The 26,092-nt window shown below is 40.6% G+C and overlaps 1 protein-coding gene across 2 annotated transcripts in view; it reads left to right on the forward strand.

Moving 5' to 3' along the window:
• Positions 1-26,092, forward strand: part of FBLN5 (fibulin 5) — a 53,005-nt gene that overhangs the window by 14,512 nt on the left and 12,401 nt on the right. For both annotated transcript variants that reach the window (XM_026112482.2, XM_064512169.1), the window contains 5 exons: positions 16,296-16,418; positions 20,017-20,133; positions 21,247-21,366; positions 24,302-24,424; positions 24,967-25,093. In XM_026112482.2, coding sequence (XP_025968267.1) covers positions 16,296-16,418; positions 20,017-20,133; positions 21,247-21,366; positions 24,302-24,424; positions 24,967-25,093 — 610 coding nt within the window. The remainder of the gene's footprint in view (positions 1-16,295; positions 16,419-20,016; positions 20,134-21,246; positions 21,367-24,301; positions 24,425-24,966; positions 25,094-26,092) is intronic.

Genomic DNA, 26,092 nt, shown 5'->3' on the forward strand with positions numbered 1-26,092 from the left:
CCTTTATTATGTCTTACTTCCAGGGATTTCAGCAGTGCCAGATCAGTTAAAGCCACTATGTACCAATTAGCTCCGTCTGCTCTGGAGTAGATTGAGTGAGCTTTCCTTTGTGGGATAGCTGTCGTGCAAATCAGTCCTGCCAACTAGACAATTACAGTGTTAAAAAAAAAAAAAATTAAGTCACTCAATGGTGCTGGAAGACTGGACTTCATGAGCACCCTGCCTCAATCCATTGGCTCTGAGACTTACTCTTCTCTCATTTTTCCGCTGCCATCTCTTTTGGCTGTGGATGACAGTCCATGCCCAGAGTTCTGCTGAGAACCTCAGGGACTTTGGTTTTATCAATGACTCCTTCTCTACCTACTTGTGGCATAACATGCAGAGTTCAGTCTGTAATATAATGGAGTCTTTCCTTACCTGGAAGGCTTGCTTATTTTCAGTTTGCTTAACAGCATCAGCACTCTGCTTAGGCCTCTGTTAAGCATTGTATGTGTCTGCAGCACCTGCAGTGCCTAGAGAGGGCAGTGTTCTCAGTAACTTAAAAGTCACCGTTTTCCTTGGCCTCTCCCTTATGTTTCTTGGGTCAGCTTTGTTTCTTTTCATTTGGTTCCAGCCTGAAATTGGCCCCATGGTTATATGTCACAATCAAGATGTTAAGCCAAAATATATAGAAAATATGAATTGGCTCCTTTACCAGCATAAATCAGCCAGATGGGCTGTATGTTTTGCCAGACTCTATAGGCAGAGGTAATGTGCTGGCATTGCTCTTCTGTGTTGTCCCTAGGACACCGGACCCAGGACAGAGCTGTCATGCAGAAATATAAGCATAGCCTGGTGTTGTGTGGAGTTTATTATGCTCTGACCCCATCATCTGCCAATTGTCTGGTTTCCTATTTTATTATTTCAATGAGATGAGAGAATTTTTCTAAGAAAATAAAGCTACCAGGAGATGAATGGGAGTCTCACATCACCAGCCCAGGTCAGGGGAGTAGTTTGTGTTCTGCCTGCTGGCTGAGACATGCTGCCCATTGGGGATGACAAGAAACACTCTGAAGTCCCTATTCAGTTTTAACACCAGCAAACCCCTCTCTGCTTGCAGTTCTTCCCAGCCATAGCTTATGGTTGCTGGTGCCCTGGGGTGTAGGGCAACACTGTCATGTGAGGAGAAAAATGTCCAGTTGTTAGGGTGCTCGTATAAGTCATGGGACAGCCGAAATGAAGTCCCATGTCGCCAAAGCTTAGTTAGGTCCCTCAGTCTCACTGACTTTCATGTTCAGCAGAAGTTTAGTGCACAAACACCCTTTGATCTGGTCTGCAGTCCTTTGCGGTGGGCTCTCAGTGTGACCTCAGACCTCTTAGCTCAGTGTTATCCTCAGCAGAGACTACTCATCTGAGGAATCTCATGACCTGAGCATCCAGCTGGAAATTCTCGTGGGGTCTCCATTCTCTGGCAGCAGGTATTCAGCACTTTCTGAAAATTGGGATGTGTATGGTGTCTCCCTTTGGGAACCCAGAAATATATGTATACAAAATCACTAGTCCTTCTGGAAAATTTTGCCCTAACTTTTCTATGCCTCAGCTCTCGATAACATGCTACTACAGTGAGAATAAATCCATTCATGTTTGTGAGGCATTCACATACTGAAAGTACAAGAAGTGCTTCAGCTAGACAGAGAGCACCTAGGAGGAGGAGAAAAATGTGTCATAGATGCGAAGGACCCAAACGAATCCATGCTCTATTGTCTAGTCCGACTCTGTTTTTTTCACAAAAGGAAGTAATTTTAATGCCTGTTTTGTTCTGATGATTTGAACTTGTTTTCATTTTCTAAGATTTTTTTGTGAAGTAAAATTTTTGTTTTCCAGCCAGCCCAAGTAAATGAAGTTGGTCAGCCAGTAAATTTCTGGTTGGATCAAAGGCATTTACTGGTTTTGTGTATGACCGCAACATATCTTTAGGTGACACTAAATGGGAAGATTGTACAAAGAGCAATACACAGAATTCTAGAAAAGCTAGAACTGTGGTCAGAAAATTAATAAACTGGAAACTCAGCAGCAGGTTGAAAGACAATCTAAACCATGGCTGTATGATGAAAGAGGAACAGTAGAAGGGCAGTCATGTTGACAGCAGACTTCTCATCAGAGAACACAGCAGGGAAAGTCCTTTGATATGATACTATTAAGAAGGGATCAAAACAACTGACATTAAGCCTAAGTACTTTACTATCAGATAAATATAGGTAAGTTTACGGAAAACTCAGAGCAACAGTAAATTAGAGGCATTACTGAGACTGATTAGAAGAACTAAGTATATTGTAAAGCTTAGGTTAAGATAACAGCAATTGGAACTGTGAATGTCACAGAAGCAGAAATTGTTTATGGTGGGTGGTACAAAATTAAGACTATTCCTGAATAGGGTGTAATTAGTTCAGATGAAGGAAAATTACTTTCAGACTGAACATAGGAAAAGCTCTTATGACAGTGCAGTGTATCAGATGTGCTTCCAGCTTCCAGTGTGCGTGGAGGTGCAGAAGAAAATTGTTTACTTCATCTAAGACTGCAGAGGAAAGTTCACAGTGTGGGTAAGAGCCTCCACCCACTAACAGTTATTGTCACTATGGTGGAGCAAAGCAAAGCCGAGAGAGCTTAAATGGGTAGCCTAAGATCCCCTTTCAGTAGGAGGAATCTTGGAGCAGTGCAAAGTCAGTTTAGCCAGACTGCCACTCCTTATTCCTGGTGCAGGAACAGGGCCAGGGAGAGGAGGTGTGGTCTGAAAGCTATAGCGTGCTGCTGATTTCCTGCTATCACAACCCCTTTGGGGAATCCCAAACCAGGCACAGGCTGGAGCAGCCTTGAGATCATGCTGATGTATTTCAAGGGCAGAGTGCAGCAATATATACAACATTTGTTGCTCACAAATCACTAAGCATTGCATCTGGAGTTTTAATCTAGAAGCAGACTGAAATTACTTTAATTGAAGGCAGGGCTGACTTTGCGATGGAATAACTCAGAAGTGTGTATTGACAGTTATCGGTTAGTTTTGTGCAGTTTTCCCAAAAGACTGCAGCCGTCTGGCTTTGGGAAGGGGATGCTCTTCCCCATTAAATCAATTTTCTTCGAAGGTGTGGTCTTTGCAAAGCTGTATCATGTTATTCAGTTAGTGCACTCCATTTCTTGGACAAAATTCTCACTGAAATCAGTGATTTTTTTTGTCTGAAACATTGCAGTTTGGTCTATTAGTACTTTCAAGAGGTTTAACTATTCTTAAATGGAAAGTGGCATAAGAGGATAATAAACTTTTACAGAATAACACATGAGACTTGCAACACTGCTTATAATTTTAATTGAAACCAGTGAAAATTTAATCTCCAGATTCCCCAAGCAATTTTGAAAACCTGAGTGTTAAAATCTATTGAAAATCTGAGACTTAAGCCCAGAGAGCTATGGCATATAAGTAACCTATGCAGATGGGAGAACACTTGTAAATGTAATTAGCAGCTGACAATTTGTAGCATTTCCAGTAACGTCCCAGCAGGTCATGTGTGTTCTGGAGCTGATAAGGGATGGATATCTTCACAAGATACAAAATATCATCACACTCAGCTCCACAAAATCTCAAGCTGACATCTAGAAACTTGGGACATAAAAAGACTTCAGAAATACATGATCCATACCAGGTTCATTTCCTGTGAACTGGGGAGGGATTCCCTCTGAACTGAGCAGTCTGCAGTATTTGATGGGATGTGATTAGAAATATTAACAGATTTGCTAGGTGCACTTCTTTGCTGGAGATGGTGTGTTCTAAATTGTGCCTGCTCTTTTGCATGGTTGAGTATGACCAAAGTCCTTGTGGTCATAATGGACTAATGAAAGGAAAGTGCTATGATAAAGGAAAAAAGTGTAATTTGGCTTTTCACAAGAGCAGGCCCATATGATGGAGAACTTACTGGGATATGCCTTCTGGAGAGTGAGAGAAGGAGTTTGATCCAGGAATAACCACAGACATTAAATCTTCCAGCTGGTTGGGAACATTGCCCTTTTTGTTTATTTATTTACTGTATTTTTTATTACCTAAATAGAATGTGTTTTTTCAGGCCAGGCTGCCCGGAATTGAACCGTTTTGGCTTGGGAAAGTTCAATGTGAACATGCATCTTTCTGAGCTTTCCTGGGGCCTGTGAGAGCTGAGAGGACTGCCCCGTGGCATTTGTAATATGACTGGTGACGTGTTCAGCCTTTAGCACTGGCTGGAAATTCTGAATTCTGGTGCAAAGAGGATAGATTTACCTTGAAGCTTTGGGAATAAAAATGTTGAGTTTTCAGCGAAAGCTATTATAATGATCTGTATGCTTCAGTGGGACAGTACTGGTTCTAGTTGCGTTTGTATGGCATCTGATGAAATGATTCTCCCACCTAAATGAACACTTTCTAATAAGTTAAGCAGAGGTTTCACAAAATATTGCCGCTAAGCCACACTGATAACAAGGTTTACAACTAATTTGTGTGTACAAGCATTTGAAGTTAAATATATTTATGCTAAAACAGATTAAATCAGAAGTTCTCTTTTGAATTTGCTTGGAACAAAAGCTTGCAGAAAATCAGCTTTGACCTCAGACTACAGTAGAATTCTGATTTCTACAGATAAAACTTTTGTTGTGGTTAAGAAAGAATATAGGGCCGCATCCTGAGTAAATGAAGATGCTTGTATGAAGATATGAATTAGCTCAGGACAGTGAGGAGGAAAAACATCTGTTTTATTAGTATTCAATGATTCTGTGACTGCAGAGCTTAAAGTGCAGGTGCCTGTGTCTGTTACAGGATCTAGCTTTTAATTTATCTGCATCTCAGATTCCCATCAATAAAATGGAGGTGATGTTCTCTTTGTTGTATAGACTTTGGGTTTTAGCATCGGTTTTAAAGTGCTGTAAGATCTTTGGATGGAAGCTGATACAGTAAAGTAGAAAAAATAATCAGAAATGGAGGATTTTATTCTCAACTTTCCAGTGAAGTGAAGTGAATCTTGAATTTCACTGAGTGCACATTCAGTCCAGACCATCCAGATCAGTACATCTGTTTTATGGCAGGATTGGTACAGGGGAAGAAGGTCTGCCCTTGTTCATTAGTTGACTGATTTACTGATTGAAAGTTGGGGGCCAGGACTCCTGTCGGTGTTAGGTAACTTTCGTTAGACAGACATCTCATTTTTTTGCAATTTCAGGCTCACATCTTCGCCTGCCTGGGAGGTTCACAACCACTCAGAACCCATCATGCTCCTGCTCAGAACTGGCAGTTCTTGGGCCTAAATGAAACCACTCTCTGCCTCTAGAGGCTGGTACATGTTTTGAGGGCTTTATCGTAGGATGTCACAAATCGTGCAACTTTCTATCTGAATTTATGCATTAAAGGTAAATGAGTGCATTTAAAAACAGAGAGAGAGAGAGGGAGAATGGGTAAAAAACCCTTTGAGATGAAACATCTCTTCTTCCAAAGAGCCATGGACTCAGAGTAAGAAAAGAGGGCAGGAGAATTGCCAATAGACATCCACATCACACACTAACTGGAACAAGTAAACCTCCCATATCCACACAGTTTTCATTTATCCAGAAAGGTTTGGAACCCAGTTGGCCAGCAGCAATATTTGGCAGATTGCAAGGAAGAATTCCAAGCAGATGTGGCTCGATCGTTATAAACCAGCGGATGCCAAATCTAAGTTAAAGCCAGTTACTTGAGCAGGGATTATAGACATTTTCCAATGATCACCATCGCAGAAATAAATAAATAGATGGCTTGCTATGTATACACTCAAAGAGGAATGTTGCCCAACATGCATAGCTCTTTGCTATTAACAGTAATGAGGACACAGCTGTCTGGGCCTGGAAGCCAGTATTTGCAGAGGATAATTCTCAAGGATTTTTCTTCTCCACTGGCTTTTGTCCACTACCCGTTCTTTGCTTACAAAAGAGCCCAGAAGGCCCTAACATTTATACAAGAATTACTTTGGGTTTATGATGCTTTTGAGACTATTTTAGAGCATGCTGACGCATGGACAGATCTAAAACTCAGATGAAATATGAAAAATGATTTTCTCCCCGATAAGCTCCCCAACTCCCTTAAGGCCAAGCATAACACTCTCTTCATAGACAATCAAGACCACTCCTAGAGCAGCTGGCAAGGGCTGCTGCCATGGGCAGAGGTGTGAAGCCCTCCCTTCCCAGGAAGGAGTGCACAGCTGGTAACTCCCACTGCCTGCAGAGTTAGTGGCTGAGTCTGGGCAGAGAAGTGATGTGACTGTTGAGTTACATAAAACCAGCCAGCTCTGCGGAAGCTCTAAAGCAAAGATAAACTGATACCACTGTCCAGACACACATTCTACGAGCACCCTACATGTGACCAGCTTATTTTCCCTGTTTTTATCGGCTAGGTTCAGGGGAGAGGCCTTATGTTCCTGAAGGAAGATGAAACATTGTAGTTGCCACTGTATGTGATCTCAGCTCACACAATTCAAGGGATGAGAGGCAAGCTACAGCCATGGCACCTGCACCTGGAGCTTTCTTGTATCCCTAAGCCAAAGAGCTTTGGATTTCAGTTTCTGAATGAGATGTTTGTGATGACAGTGGAAGTTTTGTGAGAGATCAGTTACTGATGACTCTCATATCACTATTCCAGTTCCCTGTAATACAGGTTCAATGTTCATACATATATCCACAAGATCCTCTTTTTTTCATATATATTAAAGATTTTAAGGTATCCTATGAGAGTAACTTGAGCATCCAGATTGAATTCTCACTATGGGTAAGTACATTTTGCATACCTAGAATTTCTTTTGTATTTTCAGGGCTCCAATATGTCACTTCCACAGTTGTCTGTACAATATTCTTGAGCAAAGGTTGAAGATTTTGTCATGTCACACATCAGAAGTGGCTGCATTTTACTGGAAGAAGCAAACCTTCCAATGAAAGGTTCTGTTATACCCTGCAGGTGGATATTTGCACCCCTTTGTTTCTGTTGTGGCTTTAATTTCTGGATCTATTTGGATCAACAGGGGGGTTGGACCAGATGATCTCCAGAGGTCACTTCCAATCCCAGCTATTCTGTGATTCTGTAATTTCTTTTGCTGTATTAAAAGTAGAGCTGTTCTCCTCTTTACTAGTTATTGTGGTCTATTCACAGTCACAGACCTCTTTAGCCTGCCAAAACACTTGGAAAAGGAGCTCTTAATGACTCAGTTAAAATGTACGGTCAAGAAGTTCACTTATTAGAGGAAATGTAAACTGACCACCAATTGGCTAAACCAGCTGGCTGGACTATTTGTGCTAGTGATTTCTCAAAGCTCCCTGGGGAATGAAAGCAGGAATAGCAGTTCTCTTTTAGTTCTCTCATGCTCTGTTCCCTAACAGAAAAGTCTTTGATAGAATTCAATAGAGGGGAAGCCAATAGTATTTCACAGAGATGTTTAAGGACTTTATAAATAGTGCTCTAAATTTTTATATCTTTAATATTTTTCTTCTTATGAGGTCTTTTAAAACTACCCATGAAATTGCAGAGAAAAGATACAATTCAGCCTTAGAAAAGTTAAATTCTTTAGTATTAGTAGTTCTACTCTTCTCTGTGAAGTTTTTTTTAGCCTTCTCTAGAGGTGCAGAGTTTAGCCCTTGCATGAGACTATTTCACACCATGCAGCAAAGGAAGAACTGTAAGGACCTTTTGCTAGAAGTATGTTTTAATATCTCAGTTGTCTGTGCATTTCCGGGCTCTAACTGCATTCCTTTTTCTTTTCTATTGCAATACTGTCACTTACATAACCTCCTAGCAGCTGGGAGTCGTCTCAGTAAATGCTCACTGGCTCCTCTAACCACCGCACTAACAGATCCCAATGTAGTGTACAATTGTATGAAAGAGATCATTTTGAAGAATGGATAATGCACCATTAACATTGTTTGTTCAGCTGAAAAATACGTTTAGTGCTGATGAAGATGAAACCATGGTGATGGATGTAAGCAGCAGCTGCTTGGCATCTCCTAATTTAGCAGGTTCAATATAGTCAGTAGGATGCTATCACATCTTTACGCTATTCCTGCAGGGTACTCAGATTACTCTTGTTCTGCCATGCCACAGCTACCTGGAAGAGCATACATGCAGCAAGGAAATAACTAAGATTACCGAATCACATACACTGACCATGGATTTTATAAATTGTGCAGAACCTAGATCAGGCTGGTTCTGTGAATCCAGTTAGTGCACCTATGCCCCATTGTGTGGAGTTTCCACATTTAAGCAAAGCTCGTAATTGAGAGTGAGGGTTTGAAATCAGTAGTTTGTCTCATTTCTCATCCCCAAATTAACAGGCAAACTGTGCGTTTGTGCAAAGGCTCTCAGATGGCCCCAGGAATAATCCAAGCAACTAGACATGTTCTTGTACCAAGAGAGAGGCCTGGGAACTGGTGGGAAGGAGGACCTCTGATCAGGCAAGATGATGCAGAGTATATGTACCACACACATGACTGTGTCCTAAGCAGAAAGGGAAGAGGCTGCCACCACTTCTGTGTCCTTGGAAAATTTTTATCTGTATATCTCAGTCACAAAAGCAGGACTAGACCTGTGTTCAGAAAGCAAAGTCCTTTCACAGTTAAGCTGTTGTTTATCATCTTTGAGTAATGTTAAAAGTGTGCTAGCTAAGGAAATGCTCTGATAGCTGGCAGGAGATCTAGAACCTGTGACACATGTTGAGCAATTTTCATACCAGGCAGAATGAGCAGCATTACAAATTCATGGCTCACACTATTTAGCATCCACTTCCAGGCTGACCATCTATGTGAAAAAACACTTTAATCCTTGTTTAGCAATCAACCATTAACATAATGCATATGGGATGCAGATAGAAAATGAATTCAGCAATCAACAGCCAGTCCTCAGACACTGAAATATGCAATTAAACAGGTGTTTAGGGAGTTGGTCTTGGGTAGGGTCCAAGCTCAGCTGGGACAGTTGTCCTTGGAAAAAAGCATTGACCCCCACACAGCAGCAGTTTGAATTTGGCTTCAGTGTGCACTTTAGGAATGTGGCATTGTTATTTCTCCCCTTTTCTTATCAAAAGTAATTATCTTGAGAAAAAAAGCTTCTGAGAAAACATGTGATTTCACTGAGTAAAAATCTACTACTGAGGAAATTATTCTCAGTGTCCAAATTAGGAATGAGGGAGAAGTTTGGGGAAAGTGCTCTGGTCCAAGTAATCTTGGAACTGATACCCATGTTACTGAGCTTGGATGTTTAGTCCTGGCCTGTAATTATTCCTATAAAAAAATAGACATCCAATCTTTGTATTATTCTAAAATCGAGCCCTGAGGGTTATAAATGACTGAATGAGCTTTAGTGTTTGAGCAGACAGAGGTTCTGGAATGAGCTTGCAGCTTTGAGCCTGCTGCAGGAATGTTGTATCTTGAAAACAGTGCAAGTTCCTGGGGTCATGCTGGTACCACACTGGGACTAAAATACAGACACTGGGAGAAGTAGAGCCCCAAAAGAAAACGCCTCTTATTAGAAAGGGGAAAAAAGCCTCCTTGGCAAATTCTATAACCGCTCTGTAGGATGTAGGCTCTCCCACTTGTCAGATTAATCTTCAGCACTAGCGCATTGAATCTCACGGTGCTATTGGCTCTCAAGTAATCATGACAGCAAAAACGTGCACTTTGGTCAATCATTGGTCAAAAGAACAAAACTCTGTCCTAGCTACTATGACCAACAGAAATCTGTGGCATGATTATCAGAATTCATTACTTATGAGAGGAAGTCATGCATGCTAAATATGTTCCAAATAGAACAAAATGTAACAGTCCATCTGTGAAACAGCACGCATTGCCAAAAACATATCGTCTTGGAAATCTGCTGTCCACATTGGCTTCCCTCTTCAATACAGAGTCCAAGCAAAGTTTCTCTTCTGATAGCCAAAGTGGCCAAAGAAGTGGTTCTAGCTCGGAGATGGTATGTCCATGTCTGTCTGTAGTCGCTCTCTGCTAGGACTGTTATAAGCTTGCCAGCTAGCAGGGGCAGGAACTGCGACAGAGGGAGTGGAAGAGCCACAGCACCCTGAACATGGACCTCGCTCGTAGAGAGGTAAGTGTAGCCACAGATGCCACCTCCTTCAACACCAGTGGTTGGATTTAACAAGGCAATGGTTTCCCTTGTTCCTGTAGTGGCAGGTGTGAATCATCTCCTTGGAGTGGAGCTTCTTGGTAAGCTTTCCATAGGTATTGTTTCTGTCATGTGGTATACAAACACATGCTCACAAATATGAAAATAAATTAATCGATACAATTAACAGCAACTTTTAAAAGTAGCCTTTTGTCAAGAAAGTGTTTTGCTGCAGAGCATTGATATTTTTGTCTCTAGACTGAGTGATTAACTAATCTTTAGGACTTCATTTCCTGCTGTATTCTTTGATGCAATTCTGTGTATACACGAAGTCCTGTTTTTCTGAGAAAGGTAAAGAGTTTCTTTGCTTACAGTTTCTGAAACTCTCTTTCCAGTGAGTTTTATGTCCTCAGCACCTCTGCTCCCTCTCCTCTTGTCTGATGGGTTTCTGCCTCTTGAACCCACTCAGCTTTCCAAACAATCTCTTAGTCCCTGCATGTGCCCTTCTCCTAAACTGCAGCTCGGTCCTCTCTGGGCTCTTTGATTCAACAAATTACCCATGATAATAACTTGCATTATCTCTCTTTATATGTCTTTATGAAGCAAGATAGTCATTCCATGCGTCATGAGAGGAAGGTGGTTGGCATGCTTGACATCTTTAGGTTGATGATTTAACATTGTCTAGCATAAGAATGTTATCAACATTTTCTAAGTTTTCCATAATTATTCTGCCTTTGCTACAAACGTCAGTGGTATAACATTGCTCACTAAAAGAAAAGAAATTTATGAATAAAAGTACAAATAAAAATTCAATGAAAAAATCAAGCATGGGCACATTTAGATTTTTGCAAAGAAGTAGTAATTTGGGAGAGCTTTACAAGTTCCTATCCCCATTTTCAGAATTCCAGCAACCAAGATACATCTGATGGCCTAGAAAATTAAAAAAGATGTAAGCATAAATTCTCAGGTGTGATGGTTATCAAAATAGATAAAAATGCCTAAACAATATTAAATTATTCAATGAAGAATGTAAGACACCACTTTGACCATGTAATCGAACTTTCTTCGTAACACAGACCATAGAATCTTATCCAGCAACTGATAAGCCCATGATTTTTGCTAGAGTGTATTTCAAAGAAGAAATACTGTTCAGGTACAAAGCTATAAAGTAATGGAAAAATCTACCATATGCTTTACTATGTTTTTCAAATGGTTAATCAGTAATGCTGAAAAAGTATTTGCCTTATTTATATTTTGAATTTGTCTTCTAAACCCTAAACCTCAGCACATTGTCTTCTGCCAGTTTCAGTGACCATCTCCAGCTAAAATCTTTGTTTCCATGAAGGTGTATGTAGATCACTGTCAAATATAACTTGAACCTTTTCTTAAGTATATTAATAAACAAAGCAGTATTTTGCTATGAAACAAGTTTTCTTGACTTGGAATTATTCTTTGGAGATTTCCTCATCTCTTTGCAATATCTCTGTTTTAAGTGTATACACCAGAAATGTATTTCAGTAATTATTTTACTAATGTAATATGCAGTGGTAAGAACAATTTCCGGCTTCTACTCAGTGTTCTCATATTTACATCTGCCTTTTCAATAATGCTGTGTCAGGAAAAGTTCGTGTTCAGATGATTGTCTTTAATGACCTTAAAGTTATTTTCATGACCAACTTTTTTTACTCTTGATATATGACCTTGCATTTATCTGCCTTGAAATGCACTTTCAAATGTGCCCACCATACCTAGCAAACTAGCTTTTGTATAAGAGTGCTGTTCCTATTTTAGGTCTCATCTCTACCAGCTTTGATCTTCTGCATCTTATCCCAGATGTAGAAAGCAGTAGATCTCAGGATCTTGTAGACACTTTCACAGAACAATTCCACATTTACAATTCTCTCTTGACATTTCTGGTCTCCCAGTTTCATCCTTTTTTCTATGGCTAGTATTGAATATGTCTGGTCTTAATTCAATGGATTAGTGTGTTGGTTTTCTTTCCGTGCTGTGGTTTCTTGCAATATTATTGATACAAATGAGTGTGGGCCTCAGTTGTGCATTCCTTGTGGACAAGGGTCAGTATAAAAGATCACTATGTGTTCTGATGAGAATGAGCCTCCCTGTTGAGAAGTGATAGTGTCCTCCGGTTTGACCTCTAGATTTTCTTTCTTACTATATTGAGATGCTGCCCCCTTTTCTGTTACGCATAGCTTTTAAATTTTTTAATGTTTTTTTTTTTGAATAATGGGCAATGAATTGAAAATTTCATTCATTGTTCTATGACATGGCTAAATTCTAAAGAATCTGTGAACATGACTGCTTGCCCTTACAGATTATCCAACACAAAGCCAGTAATTTGCATGCTAAACACAATTAGTTCATTTATTTTGATATTGTCAATGATATCTATCCAGGCACCAGGCATCCTGCCATCCATTAAAAATACAATCTGTACCAATAAAAACAAAGCATCAGCACATCACATCCCGCAGAAGATAGCCAGCCAGCCAGAAATATAAAAAACACTTTCTCCACCCTTCCAATCCCCAATGGAAAGCCCATTGCCCCAGCCACCTCACCTCTGTCAAAAAGTCAAATAAATAGAACATCACACCCCAAAGTTGCTAGACTCGGATTATGACCAAATCACCACGGCCATAAATTTTTTAAGGCAGACAATCTCAGCTAAGAGAGAGGGATGCAGTTAGTTTTGGCGTATTCAGGCTCAGGCTCTTGCAGAAAAGGCTTCTGACAGACTTACTATGGAGAACCCTCCTATTTGTTCTCCCATTCAGTCAGTAAACCAGAGTCTGGGCAGCTTTGGATCTTTAAAACTCATGACTTTCAGTTATGATGCTCCTTATTCATTCTAGGTGGTATTTCTTGGGAGGCGTAGAGTGGTGTTCTGGATTGGTGGTTGCTCTCAGTATTTGGTTGGGAAGTAACAAAGTGAATTGTTCCCACTTCTGGTCAAATTTAATTTCAGTCTGGACTTATGCCTGAACTTCTGCCCTTGGAACTACCTGTGGGGGCAGTAATATGAACACAAGAACTGGAATGGTGGATGAGAAAATGTAGATGACTGATAATCTGATAGCACACAGCAGCATAATGAAGAGCTGAGACATCCAGGGCCACTTTTGGCAAAACACTCCCAGGCAAGAAAGTTTTGAATAGGGATCCACCCTGCCCTGCCTTCGTTCCCTAGAGTGGTTTTAAGTACTGAATAGCTGTTCTCTCAAAATCAGAAACCTTTAAGCAGTCAAACAGAGTTACTTGTCACTGGGGAAAATCTGGACTTATAAAAAATGATTAGATATTAGGACAATCTTTAAAATCTTCTTGTTTTTGCAAGTAATTTCACAACTATAGTCCCAGTCTTGTCTCTAAGGGTAAGAAAAGGTGTGGTAGCTAAATAAGTCTTTCAATTTGCTACTGACCATGTCAGTAGTTCTCTCTCTGCTTCAGTAACTAGTGGAAGCTTTGAGGTTCAATGCCTCATTAGGTTAGGACAGTAACATTGGGAGTAGCATAGAAAAAGGAAGAGTTTAGCTGAAAGAGCCTCCAAATGACTCTGAGGTCTCATATAGAACATAACACTTTCAGAATGATGGTTAGTCCTTTACTTTAGATCTCAGTAGCCAATACAGGGGTTGCATGAAACTTCTGGGAAAGGGCTACATATAAATGTTAATATAATAGGAGGCATTTTGTATTGGGCTGCACGATGGGCTAGAAGTCAGAAACTTCTGTGACCTGTTCTTGTTTCTTTCAATTTCTATCTTGTTGAGTGATCACAGGCTAGTCCTTTAACATCTTAGTCTTGAATTTACCTGTTATAATCCAGGGGCACTGCTATTTATCATCAAATGGGACATTGCAGGGTTTCATTGTACAGTTTGATTTTGATTTGTATTAGGACTGAGGGGCTTCAGATAAAAATAGCCTAATTGTGGACTGGCTCTGTATATAAGGAGACAGGCCTTGCCCTGAATAGTTCTAGATACAAATCAGGGAGAGAGGCTGGACTTTGAAAGACATTATGCTATCCATGTTATTCAAATAGGAAACAGGGCACTGGAAAATAAAGAGCAAAGATGAGTTACCACAGAGTAAATTCTCAGCCCATCAACTGCACTGTGGTTGCTGCCACTGTGCAAATCCCTTGTCGTGCACAGTAGCTTCCAGCCTGTTTTCACTGAGAACTGATCTAAGTCATACCGTATTTGCTTCCCAGTTCACCTCATGGCAATTCTTCATCTAGCCGAAATCACAGAAGAGGTACCCAATAAAGTCAGGTACTAGTAAAGCCTAGAGTTGCTCTTAGGATGCAGGTTATGTTTGCTAAGGATCTTAGAGATGAAAGGTACTAAAAGCAGGTTCGTTATTATTAAAATCATACTTGCAGAACAGTAATGGATGATACCATATGATGCTTCCACAGTATTGATGCCAAAATTACCAAATACCACAATCTATTAAACCCTTAGTACTGGAGTCAGTGGGGTTTCTAGGGTTTCTTTCTTGCTTGCTTAACTTTAGCAGCTCTTCTGCTCTCTAGATGATTAGACCTTACTTTGGGGCTCAGACAAATCATTGTGGGATTTCTTTCCATGGTAAGGACTGCAACACAAGTTACACTGGGTCACTCTCCCTGACCCTCATTTTGGACTCCACTGGGCCTCATCAATTAATACTACTGGAAGCAGTGACCATAGAAAATGGATATTTCCTTCTGCAAGCTTGGGGTAGACTGGAAAGAGCAGGCTTGGCAAGATCCCACTCCTTAAACAGTGAGAGAACATGACAAATAGAAAGCTTTTTCATTTAGAAAACATTAATGTCATTCTTATGAAATTTATGGTTAGATAATACCTGTGTTCCAATAGTACCATTTGTGTGTGATATGCTGTATGAAGGAAGGATCCATATTTTTTAACCCAGTCCCAGAAGCAACAAATGAAAAGCATGAGGAAATGACCAACATATCTATGTAATCTATATAGTCTAGACTTGTTATCTTACCTCTCTCCCGACTTCCCCCATCATTTTGCCAACCTTTCCTCTAGCCAATAAATACTTGGGAACAGATTTCCTGCAGAGCTAATTACCTCTCATTGTGCCACTCTTGTTATTGTACCAGCTTTGTCTCTCACCATAAATTGCTCTGATACAAGATGTTGGCAAGATAAGAAGTCTAGACTCTCTCTGTATATATAATATAAATTTATATGTCTGCAGGTCTGTGTATTTATTTATTTATTTATATATGTTAGATACGCTGCTGTGATGGATCTGATTGGATCAATCATTTCGTGACTGGTAGGATTTTACAGGTCACTGGCTGTACTAGGTGCCTCGCAGGCAGATACTGAGACATAATTCCTGCCCTCTGCCACATACTCCAATCCAGTGTGTTTGTGAGATGCTTTAAAACATGATCCAACAAAGTTTGGATTAATAAGAACCAGGGAGGGATCAAGGGAGTAGCATTACTCAGATGACATAGTACTTCAGCAAAGGCCAGTGCACAGTATGCTGGAATAAAAAGTAGTTTAGGTATCAATAAATAAAACATAGAAATCTGAGTTGGCTGAAAAAATGACACAATTTATCTTTGGCTGTTTCCATTTCGGACATCTAGAGGTGAATACGATGCCAGAAACATCAGGGAAGAGATTGAGCAAGGAGGGATTCAAGCTGAACTTATGACTCTGAAAGGCATTTTTAATCAGTTAGGTTCCAGTGTCCTGGCTTGTATAAATGTAGGAATGTTATTCACCTCCTTTGCAAAAAAAAAAAAAAAAAAAAAAGGAAAAAGCCCGCAACAAAAACATCCTAAGGGGTTGTAATAACATGCCAAAGATGACAAAACCAATAAGGATGGTAAAAAAAAAAAAAAACAGAAGAAGAAGAAGAAGAAGAAGAAGAAGTTTTATTTTCAGGAAATTGATTCCAGTGAAGTATACATTTTTTGTCAGGTAAAGGTTCATTTTGGTTGAACTTTCTGTCAGAAGAAATTGCAGTGAAATTTTCTGTGTTGGTGGAGGTGGGAAGTAATATTTTATCTATGTCAGAGCCTCATGACAGTTGTGTTTGTGCATCTCTCAACTTGAACAGTCTCTTCTTGTTGTCATTTCTAATGTTTTGTTGATATACTTCTGTGTTGCAGATATTGATGAATGTGCTTCAGACTCCCACCAGTGTAACCCCACCCAGATCTGCATAAATACTGAAGGGGGATATACCTGCTCCTGCACTGAAGGCTACTGGCTCTTAGAAGGCCAGTGTTTAGGTATGTTCTTCAGAAACGCTCTCTAAAGGCCCTCTGACAGTTGGTTGTCGTAGCAAAAATTTCTCCTCATCTCTCATCCCCATTGCTTTTATTAGCAAGGTTGGATTGTTGTTATAAGAGTTTCCGAAGGACGATACTTTCACAGTTTATCTGCAAAAAAAGGAAACTCTTTTGCTTGGGGACAAGAAAAAACGTAATTCTGAAGTGGGTGCTGTTTCTGTAGCTTCCAAGCAGTTTTATTTTGGTTTTTTTTGTTTTTTTTTTTTTTTTTTGTTATTTTCCTTGCAGCAATGTCCTGCCATCCTTTTAGCTCAGCCTTGTTGAAAAAACATCCCTCAACAAACAGCACAGGAAAACATTCCAGCTCCCCTCTCCCCAGCCCATTCCCTCGCTTAATATGCCCATGGGACAATGAAGTGCAAGATAGGATGCAACAGCTTTTTTAAAGTTTGCTCTTCAATTTCTTTCCCCTCAGCGTGGGCTGTTTGCCTGCCAGCTCTCCAGAGCTGGACCGTCCTGTCACAGCACCTCAGCTGGAAGGAGAAGGGGTTTCCCTGCCCATTCATCCCTGGAGCTTGCCCAGTTATTTTCTAACTTTCTCCTCCCATGTAGCAATTGCAGCGAAGGACTGACTCACGGCTGCTTTTCTAACTGCTGCTAAGAGCGGCTGTAAGTCACCTGGCAGGCCTGGGGGGCTGGTGGGGATGGAGGTGACCCTGACCCAAATGCGGGTCTGCGCAGCCACGACTGCTCTGGGGAGCCAGTGTCAGTGATAGGAAATCTCCAAGCCCCCTGCTCCTTTATTGCCAGTAATTCCTTTTCTCTCAGAGAAAGTAGGAAACTGTATTAAGTGCACCAGGTTAACCAGAATTTCAGAAAGGAGCCATTCTGGCTGCTTAGGGGAAACGCCGGGTGGGCCACACGGAGAGCGTCTGCACTCCCTCGCCCGTCCTCAGCCAGCACGCAGGAAGGGGCCTCGGAGGCGGAAAGCGGCTCGTGCAGTGCAGATACGCTGGCCTAACCTTGTGCCGGGGTCGTGCAGGCATATGTGGCAGGGCGGAGGTGCCAGGGAAAGGAGGGGGAGTCTGCTCCGCATCATCTGTTGGGTTACCCATTTAGTTCTCCCAGTCACTGCCCACATTTAAGGACTGTGTGCAGCATTCAGGGTTTGGACGTGGATCTAAAGCACTTTGCTTCTTGATGGATATACCAGAGAATCGAAGTGGCTGCTTTTTTAGAATTGATTTGAGTATCTGCTTATGCCATTTAAAAAAGGCAGTAACATCCCAGTGCTTGATTTAAGTAATTGTGGGGTAGAGTATTACAAGGCAATGCAAAGAGGTAAAAGCAAATTGTGTTTAGAGTCACTACATTTTTCTGTAAGTGTCAAAACCAGTCTCAGTTTTCCCTGCTTTGGCCTGGCCCTGGAGAAGTGATTTTTGCTGGCATAAGGCGGTAAAAAAACATTTAATGTAATCAGAGGACTGGGCTGAGTTTTCAGAGTCAGGCTCTTTTGGTGCACTGTTAGTATACCACAGTTAGGAAGAGCTACACCATACTACATACAAATCTATTCTAATTATTCCAGTAATGTTTACACAGGAAGAGCTAGTACAGCAGTGTCCACATGAATCACTCACAAAAAGAAGCCCTATAAAAGTAAAGTCCTTATTCTCAAGACATAGTAGTCTTGAAATACAACCATACAAGAGGCAAAGCATTTATTTAAATTAATGCATTGTGCCAGTGAAATGAAGTATTAAGTTGCTTAAAACCTATGTCACTTTTTGCAGGATTTGGGCCAAGCCTACCCCTCGTGTACATACCATAGCTGACCCTGGCCTTTGGGTTATCTTGCTATTTAGACTGAAGTGGAAAATGAAAGCTAGTAAGGGTAAAACTTAGTGTCAATGTCCTTGTTATTTTATATAGAGAGAATATTTCCAAGACTTCTGACATTTTCAGAATGGCTTCCTGAGCTTTTCTATGGCAAAATTTCCCCAATAAGGCCAACAGCATAGACTTGAATTACAGGATGTAGCTACTTATCCAACAGATTCACATCATTGTTGTTTTTATGGTATTACCACATCACGTAAATGTTCAGATCATTCAAGAATTCAGTTTCTCAAAACATGCTTAATATTTAACACCAAAACAGGAAGCTGCCAATTTAGCTAATAAATAATGAACTGCTGGAATTTGTGTAGATATCTATGCATGTGTATGCATCCAAGGGAGAATACTGCCATTCTGATTTTTACATGTGTTGGAACTTACACTGGAAGTCACTTCACCAAAACCTGTGCCTTTGGGTTTTACCCACTCTGGCAGACTAACTGGAGATAATAAACTTAGTTTTCTACTGCACTAACTTAAATTTATGCCTGTAGAACTGGTTCAGACTAAGCTGATACAAAACTGGTTTAACGGAAAAAGAATTAGACTCAGTATGTCTGCTAGGAAGAGTATGAAGACTATAGAAGGTCTAGTTCAGATAATTCAGCTTTCTAAAATTGTTGGAAACTGTATGAGCTGGCTTTTGGGGTATGTAGCACTACAATTTGCAGTAAATTCAGTAGAAGCTGCAGATTCTCAGCATCACTGAAAATTAGGCCAGCCATCATTCCTTCAGAGTATGACTCTCTGTGGAAGTGTTCATTTGAATGATATCATCTTTGTAGCTTAGGGTTTCATTGATTGAATGCTCTTGTTTGATACTCACTTGAGAGCCTCGGGGTGGATGTTCAGACCTGTCCATCCTTCCGTGAGTCTTCCGTCAGGCAGGATTGGGATTTTTTCAACTTATCCTCAGACTTTTATATAATTATAATTTTTCCATACACAGTTCTGCTTTCAAGTTTGAAAAAAAAAGCATGAAATAATTTGCTATTCCAATAAAGCATTCCACAGTGGCCTTATTTACATGACATACTTATACAGAGAGTCTTCCAGTATCTGCTTTCTCATCTGCTGTCATTATAATAGCTCATGAGATCAGCAGGGATGTATATTGAATCAGGGTAATATTTGCTCTGCAATCTTATTGGAAACATCAATAAAGAGAATCTGAACGGGAACTTTACGTTCAGAAGCATCATTGGAAGTATGCAAAGCTTTGTGGGTAGCCATAAAGAAATCTCCATAAATCAAAAGCCAGTTGATACCAAAGGAAATGTAAAACTTTGGAAGAGACAGCTGCACCAGGTCTTTCATTCCAGTTCCTAGGCAAGGAGCAAGATTCTTCTAGCACATATCATCATATTTATAAGCTTCATGGAAGATTTTTAGAGTACTGTCATTCAGTAAATTAGCCCTGTTTATCTTACAGCGTTTTATTTTGCTTACAGCAGTCAAATATATCTATTTCTAATGCTGCAATTCAGCTGAGACGGTTATTTAATTTTGGCAGCAAATTTGCTTTTCACATTTTAGATCATGTAGTTTGTCAGTTAAAGATTCATATAAAATGGAAATGGGAATGGGAATGTGACTATTGGGGAAAAATCATTAAAGTATATCTTGTCAAAGTATATCTTGCTTTGTATCTGCACGTGAAAATGCAGACCACTCTGCTTTTTATCTTTTCCATTTGTAGACATAGATGAATGTCGCTATGGCTACTGCCAGCAGCTGTGTGCTAATGTACCTGGTTCCTATTCCTGTACATGCAATCCAGGCTTTACCCTCAATGATGATGGAAGATCATGCCAAGGTACTGTCTATGGCCAACCATGAATGAAATCTTTGGCTTCAACCCTGCAAAACCCTTAAAAACTCGCTTAATTTTTAGAATACAAGTAACCTTCCCAACATTGCCTTTGAAAGTGTTTATAAGTTTGTCTGTCTGAGATACTTCTGTAGCACCCATGTGAATATATGTGTTTGTCTTCACCCAGAAGGGACACAGAAGCAGTGTGACCAGTGTATCCATAGAAATATGCACAGAGGCCCAAACCCTCTAAAAGAACTGAAGGCACTGAAGTATTTTGATACTCTGAAGCTATGCGACTCTCCTGAGACAGGAAATCTCTGACAGATCAGGAAATTAGACTCAGGTCTCCCAATCTTCAGACTAGTGTCCTGAGCATTAGACCACCTGTTGCTGTGACATGCTACCTGAATCAAAGTAGATATGACCTCTTCATAGAGCCTCTCCCTAGCTATCCGGCACTGCTAAGCAGCTTCCCGCATACTCCAGGAAATAGTTTGTGCTAATGGTGTGAGGACTTTCCAGAAGCTGCTAATGTCCTAAAATGAAAAAACTGGTTCTGTCATAGCCCTGGGTTTATGTAAGGACATTCCATATTATATTATTTTCCTCAGGTGTGTCCTGCTGCATTTTGTCTGAGGTCTTTATGACAAAAAAATCATTGGACAGCTTCAAAATAACACAATAAGCACAGAAGCCTTTATAATAAATACTTTACCCCCATGTTCTCTGTTATTTTTTTTATTACAGTCAGAGCATGCAAGTTTCCTCTATGGTTCTTCAGTTGTGGGTGACCATCTTTATCCATTAGAAATGAGATCAGCAGCCAACAGTTCTGTTAGAGCTCAGCCTCACTGATTTAATATAGAGCCAGCCTGAACACCAGCACTGGTGAAGACATTCCCAAATGGTTTGTCTCCAGGCAGTCCTGTGTTTCCAGTATGCCTTTTCCAGTCATCATCCTGAATTCCAATAAGCAATAGTGACTCGGTTAAATTTTTTCAGACCAAACCATTTTGCCTGTACAGCTAATCTCTTTGAAATGCTTCACAGTAATGAATCAAAAACAAAATTTTGGGAGCAGTCACTGATGCACTGAGCATTATTTTCCCACAGATGTGAATGAATGTACAGGCGAAAACCCTTGCACTCAAACCTGCGTCAATACTTATGGCTCTTTTCTCTGCCGCTGTGAACCTGGCTATGAACTGGAAGCTGATGGAGTTAACTGCAGTGGTAACTATCTTCAGTTATTTATTCTTCTGGTTGCTTTAATTGTGTTAAGTTTTCTTTTTCCAATATGTATTGTTCTGTACATGCTTTTTTAAAAGTCTTCTGCATTGGGCTATGATTAGCAGCAGGATAGCTCCAAATAATCCGATCTTTCTTCAAGTTAAAGCAGACAGCAAAATCCCAGAAAAGCACAATGGAGGAGGGCTGCAAATCATTTAAAAGAAATGTTAAATATTAAAAAGCTCTAAGATAATGGTAAAGGATAAGAAAATGCTTTCAAATACTGAACAGGGAGCAAGTAAACTAGGGATATTTCTAAAACGTTCATCCATGATTCAGGAAATTCTCATGTGCATAAAGCACTTTTCTGTATGTCTGTTGAATGCATGTATTCCTCTTGCTCTTATGCTTGCACACTTCTGATTGAGACCTTCCCCAGTTTCCCCTATATGGCTCTGGCTACATTTCAGAAACAATACATAGTTTCTTAGGATAGCTGTTGCTGATCCATTCAGCCCATAGCAGATAACTCAGGGTTTATGTCCCTATTCTTTTTCTTCTCTTGTTTTTGTTTTTATTTTATGGCTTTATTTTAATTGAAGGCAAATAGTTAAACTTGTTTCTGTGCTTAATGTTCCCACAGCCTGATAAAATGAGAGAACCCAGCCAATATTTCTTGGAATAAAAAACACACTGGAAAATATTTGTTTTTTAATTTACAGTAAACAGATGTAACATGCTGTTTTTGAGACAGAAGACATGTGATATGCAGTATGTGTACAGATTAGTGCTTACAAAGCTATTCTTCCCTGCAAACCTCATTATTATAAGGAAAAGGATTATGACTTAAATCTCTAAAGGGTCTTATACATTTAACATTCAGAGCTGCAACACCTAACTTAAGATTTCTGCTTTCAAATGAAGTTTCCGCTTCTGAGCTAGACTCCTGGGCCTTTTACATGCTTCTGAGACCATCAGGGGCCTAAGCCAGTAGGTTGAGTGCAATGCCACATAAGCATTGCCAGTAGGAAATGGTGACAAGAGGGGCAGTGCTTGAAACTCATTCTTGTCTGAGAGTTAAGCCAGCAAAAGAGACCTGCCTCCACTCAGACTCAGAGCAGAGAACCTTTTCTTGGAGGAAGGCAGGCATGCTGCGTTGGCTGTTTCACGTGTAAACGTGCTGAGGAGCAGGTTGTGTTGGTGGTACTAGGTCACTCGGTGCAGTGAAGGACTTAGAGCACCAGGCACAGGAATAGGAGAATCAAATTCACATCTGTTCTTCTCTGCCTAAGCTGGAGCAGAGATCTGGATGCTTCTGTGCAAGCAAATGCCTGTCATAAGCAGGTTAAATTTCTCCGGATGAGTTTCTTTCACTTCCTAGGCAATTGCAGGACATAGCTGAAGCTCACTGATCTGTTGGATTAGTCCATGGCCTCGCAATTTTTTTTACCTTGAAGATGGGAGATGTTCCTGCTCCAATTCAAGCAGAGAGGCAGAGATTTGAACTTGGCTCTCCCAGGGTGCTTCCTAATCCCAAAGCTCTCCCATGTGCATTAGATGTGCTCTGCAGTGCCTACCATCTTGGTCCCTGTGGTGAGATGGTGGGCAGAACCCCAGAAGGGTCTAGGAATAGTGAAGGTGCATCTATCCTGTATGTATTCAGCAGCAGAAATTTAAGGCCCTCTGGGTGTTAAGTGCCTTCAGCAACTGACAGCAGCTGAGCATAGGTTTTATGAATCTGGTGGTGCTGTAGCGTTGGGCTAGCTCACCTAGAGGAGGAGTTTGATATCTCAATCCCTTTATGGAGTCAGCCCTCGGTCCTTGTTTTGGCAGTAAGATGTTTTTTTTCAGAGAATTCACCGGGGCAAGTCACAACAATAACAGGACTATGTAGGTGTTGAGTTCCTTTCATCTCTCTCCTGATAATGTGTCTGTGGACATAAAGCCACTTGAATATATTTGTACTTCAAATGCTTTCCAGTACATCTGTACAAAACACCAGAAGTGGATAAATGGACTGAGCCCAATTTAGAAGAAAGGGAATTTCAGTCTGAAGAGTAAAAGTGATTTGCCTGGGAGAGTCAATGTGTCAGAGCTGGGAATAAGAACTTGGGAGTTCCTGGCTAGGACTCTGGCCTTTGTTTCTTTCTTCCCCTGAACAGGGAAATAAGGAAATGATTAACAGCAGCCTCCCTCAGTCTAGCGCCTTTGCATGTGTTTTCCCCTCACTTAGCCATGCTTCCATGTGCAGCTCTGAAGTTCATCTTCTCACTTGAACACAGTTCTGCAGAATACAATGGCTGGTCAAGTCATGTGTAAAAGGAGGGGGAGCCAAACAACATGATCTCTGCTTTTAATCAGAGATTTGACAGACTGCTTAGCTTCCTGGCTATCTGGAAGATCGCTAGGCATTCCAGTAGGTCTAACCCAAGCTGGGATGAGCTTGAAGTCTTATTGGGATGCACTGGAAACAACTGTCTAAAGGCTGAGAAACCTAAAACAGCCAGGGTTGGTGCAGGAGTTCTGCTGGGACGTGTGTGTCTCTGGGAAAGAGAAGTTTGCTTTCCAGAAAAAAGAGGGAAAAAACCAACAAAGTCTCTGCTTACAAATTACAGTTGCAGCTTTGTTGCTCGAGTAGCTCTATCTCTGACGTAAAACAGAACTGAAAACATGGCCAACTGGTGACAGGTATTCTGAAAAGAAAAATAAATAAGTTAGAGCCATACATTGTGTGCAGCAACAGCCTTGGTTTCCCTAGGAGGAAAAGGTTTAACAAAGAACTTACTAAATAGTATTTTGCCAGGCTGCTGCAAAGCTCTGAGGAACTGGAGGGCACCAACCTCCAGCCAGGACAGTAGACTCACAGTCCGGATCTGCTTGGGGGGCTGTTGTACTGACTGTAATGCCAAAGACTCTAAGCTTTGTTTTACCACTGCAGACATGGACGAATGCAGCTTCTCCGAGTTCCTTTGCCAGCATGAATGTGTGAATGAGCCTGGTTCTTACTACTGTATCTGTCCTTCGGGCTATATTCTGCTGGATGACAGCAGAAGCTGCCAAGGTAAGAACATTCCGGCTCTGATTAAAACCCCGGGGGGGACTAGCAAATAGGTCCTGTGTCTGGAAAGAGGCTTTCAAGGGCTGAGATGCTTGGTCTTGGCATTGCATAATGAAATACTTGTAGGGCCCAGTTATGCAATTCTGGTGAGAATGTCATCACATGAATAGATCCACTGAGGTCACTTGGGGCACTGGTGTAAGTAAGACATTACTAAGAAACAGTTACACAGTAAAACTCTCAGATGCGCTCCTCTCCTCTGTATGTCTCTCTTTAGTTAGCAAATTCTCTGAGGTCAGAGAGATTGAGCAGCAAATTTCTTTTTACTTGTGCAGCACTCAGCTCATGGGAGCACTCCCATAAGCAGAAATGAATGCAGTAAAAACTGATCTTAAAAGAGGATCCAGTTATCAGAATGCCACTTCACATGGTGCAAGGACATTTTTGCATTTTGGGGCAATTCCTTAAGATGGAAACTGTTTTTAAGGGTGGTGTCTTGCACAGATTTCCCTGCATTAGCCTCTCTCCTGTTTCTTGTGTTTTAGATATCAATGAATGTGAAAATAGAAACTTCACCTGCACTTCTCAGCAAACGTGTTTCAATATCCAAGGAGGATATAAATGTTTAGACCCAGTCAGATGCGAGGATCCTTATATCCAGATTAATGAGAAGTGAGTAGCACCCACAGCCACAAGAGCAAATTCTATCTGTATGAAGCATATCTAGAGTGAACCAAATAAACTGCAGTTTTGCAACACAGCCATGAAGTGTGTCTAAAGAGCTATAGGTACATGCTGTTGCTGCATCTACCGCTAGTAAGCTTTATAAAAATAATAGATTGCAATTCCTTACCAGGTCACCAAATGGGATATGATATGATATAATATGATATGATACTCAGATGTGTGGGAACTTAAACTGCAGAAGCACTTATCAGTGAGCAGAGAAAAGAGCGAAGTTTGTAATGTAATAAGAGACATTTGGTAACATTACTAACTGACTTCGTATATGCTCAAACACAGCCTGCTTGTTAGTATGAGTACTTGCTGTAAATATTAACTAGCTCATGTCTGGGAAGTACTTTATAAACATTAGATGCTAGTTATAGCAGGATGCAAATAGTTGTCTACTACTTAAAGGTTAAATATGCTGAAAAGTCTACAGGCTGATTTGCACTGTCTTCAAATTGGGTATATCTGAATGGGGTTAGCACTGTTACTGTCTAAATTTGGAATTATTTGACCAGTGATTCTTGCAGTAAAAAAAGAAAAATCCCACATTTCTAAAATTAGCATGATTCTTTTACTTTTTGTATGTGCCTTCCTGGGGCCCAAATTATTTCAACCCCAGACAGATCTCTCTACACTGCAGTCCATAGAATTTCATCCATAGTGTTTGCACTAAACCAACTTACTTGAGATTGCTTGGTAGCTTAATGGATTTTATAGAAAAGCAAGACATGAAGAATCTAGTGCTTCACATGATAATTTATTCATGTGTTCATGTTGCTTTCTGGACTAGGGCAGCTGAGGAGTGGGCACATGTTCCATTCTGCCACTTCTGGCTCAGAGCTGATAGGGTCTTAAGCTAGAAGTTGAAATGTCTTAAGCCTCTGTATCTAAATTCCTCAGAGGCCACCTCCGGAGCCCTTACAGATCAGCTTGCACCAA

The sequence above is a fragment of the Dromaius novaehollandiae genome, chromosome 5, assembly GCF_036370855.1.
Source record: "Dromaius novaehollandiae isolate bDroNov1 chromosome 5, bDroNov1.hap1, whole genome shotgun sequence".
In the NCBI taxonomy this organism is placed as follows: Eukaryota; Metazoa; Chordata; class Aves; order Casuariiformes; family Dromaiidae; genus Dromaius; species Dromaius novaehollandiae.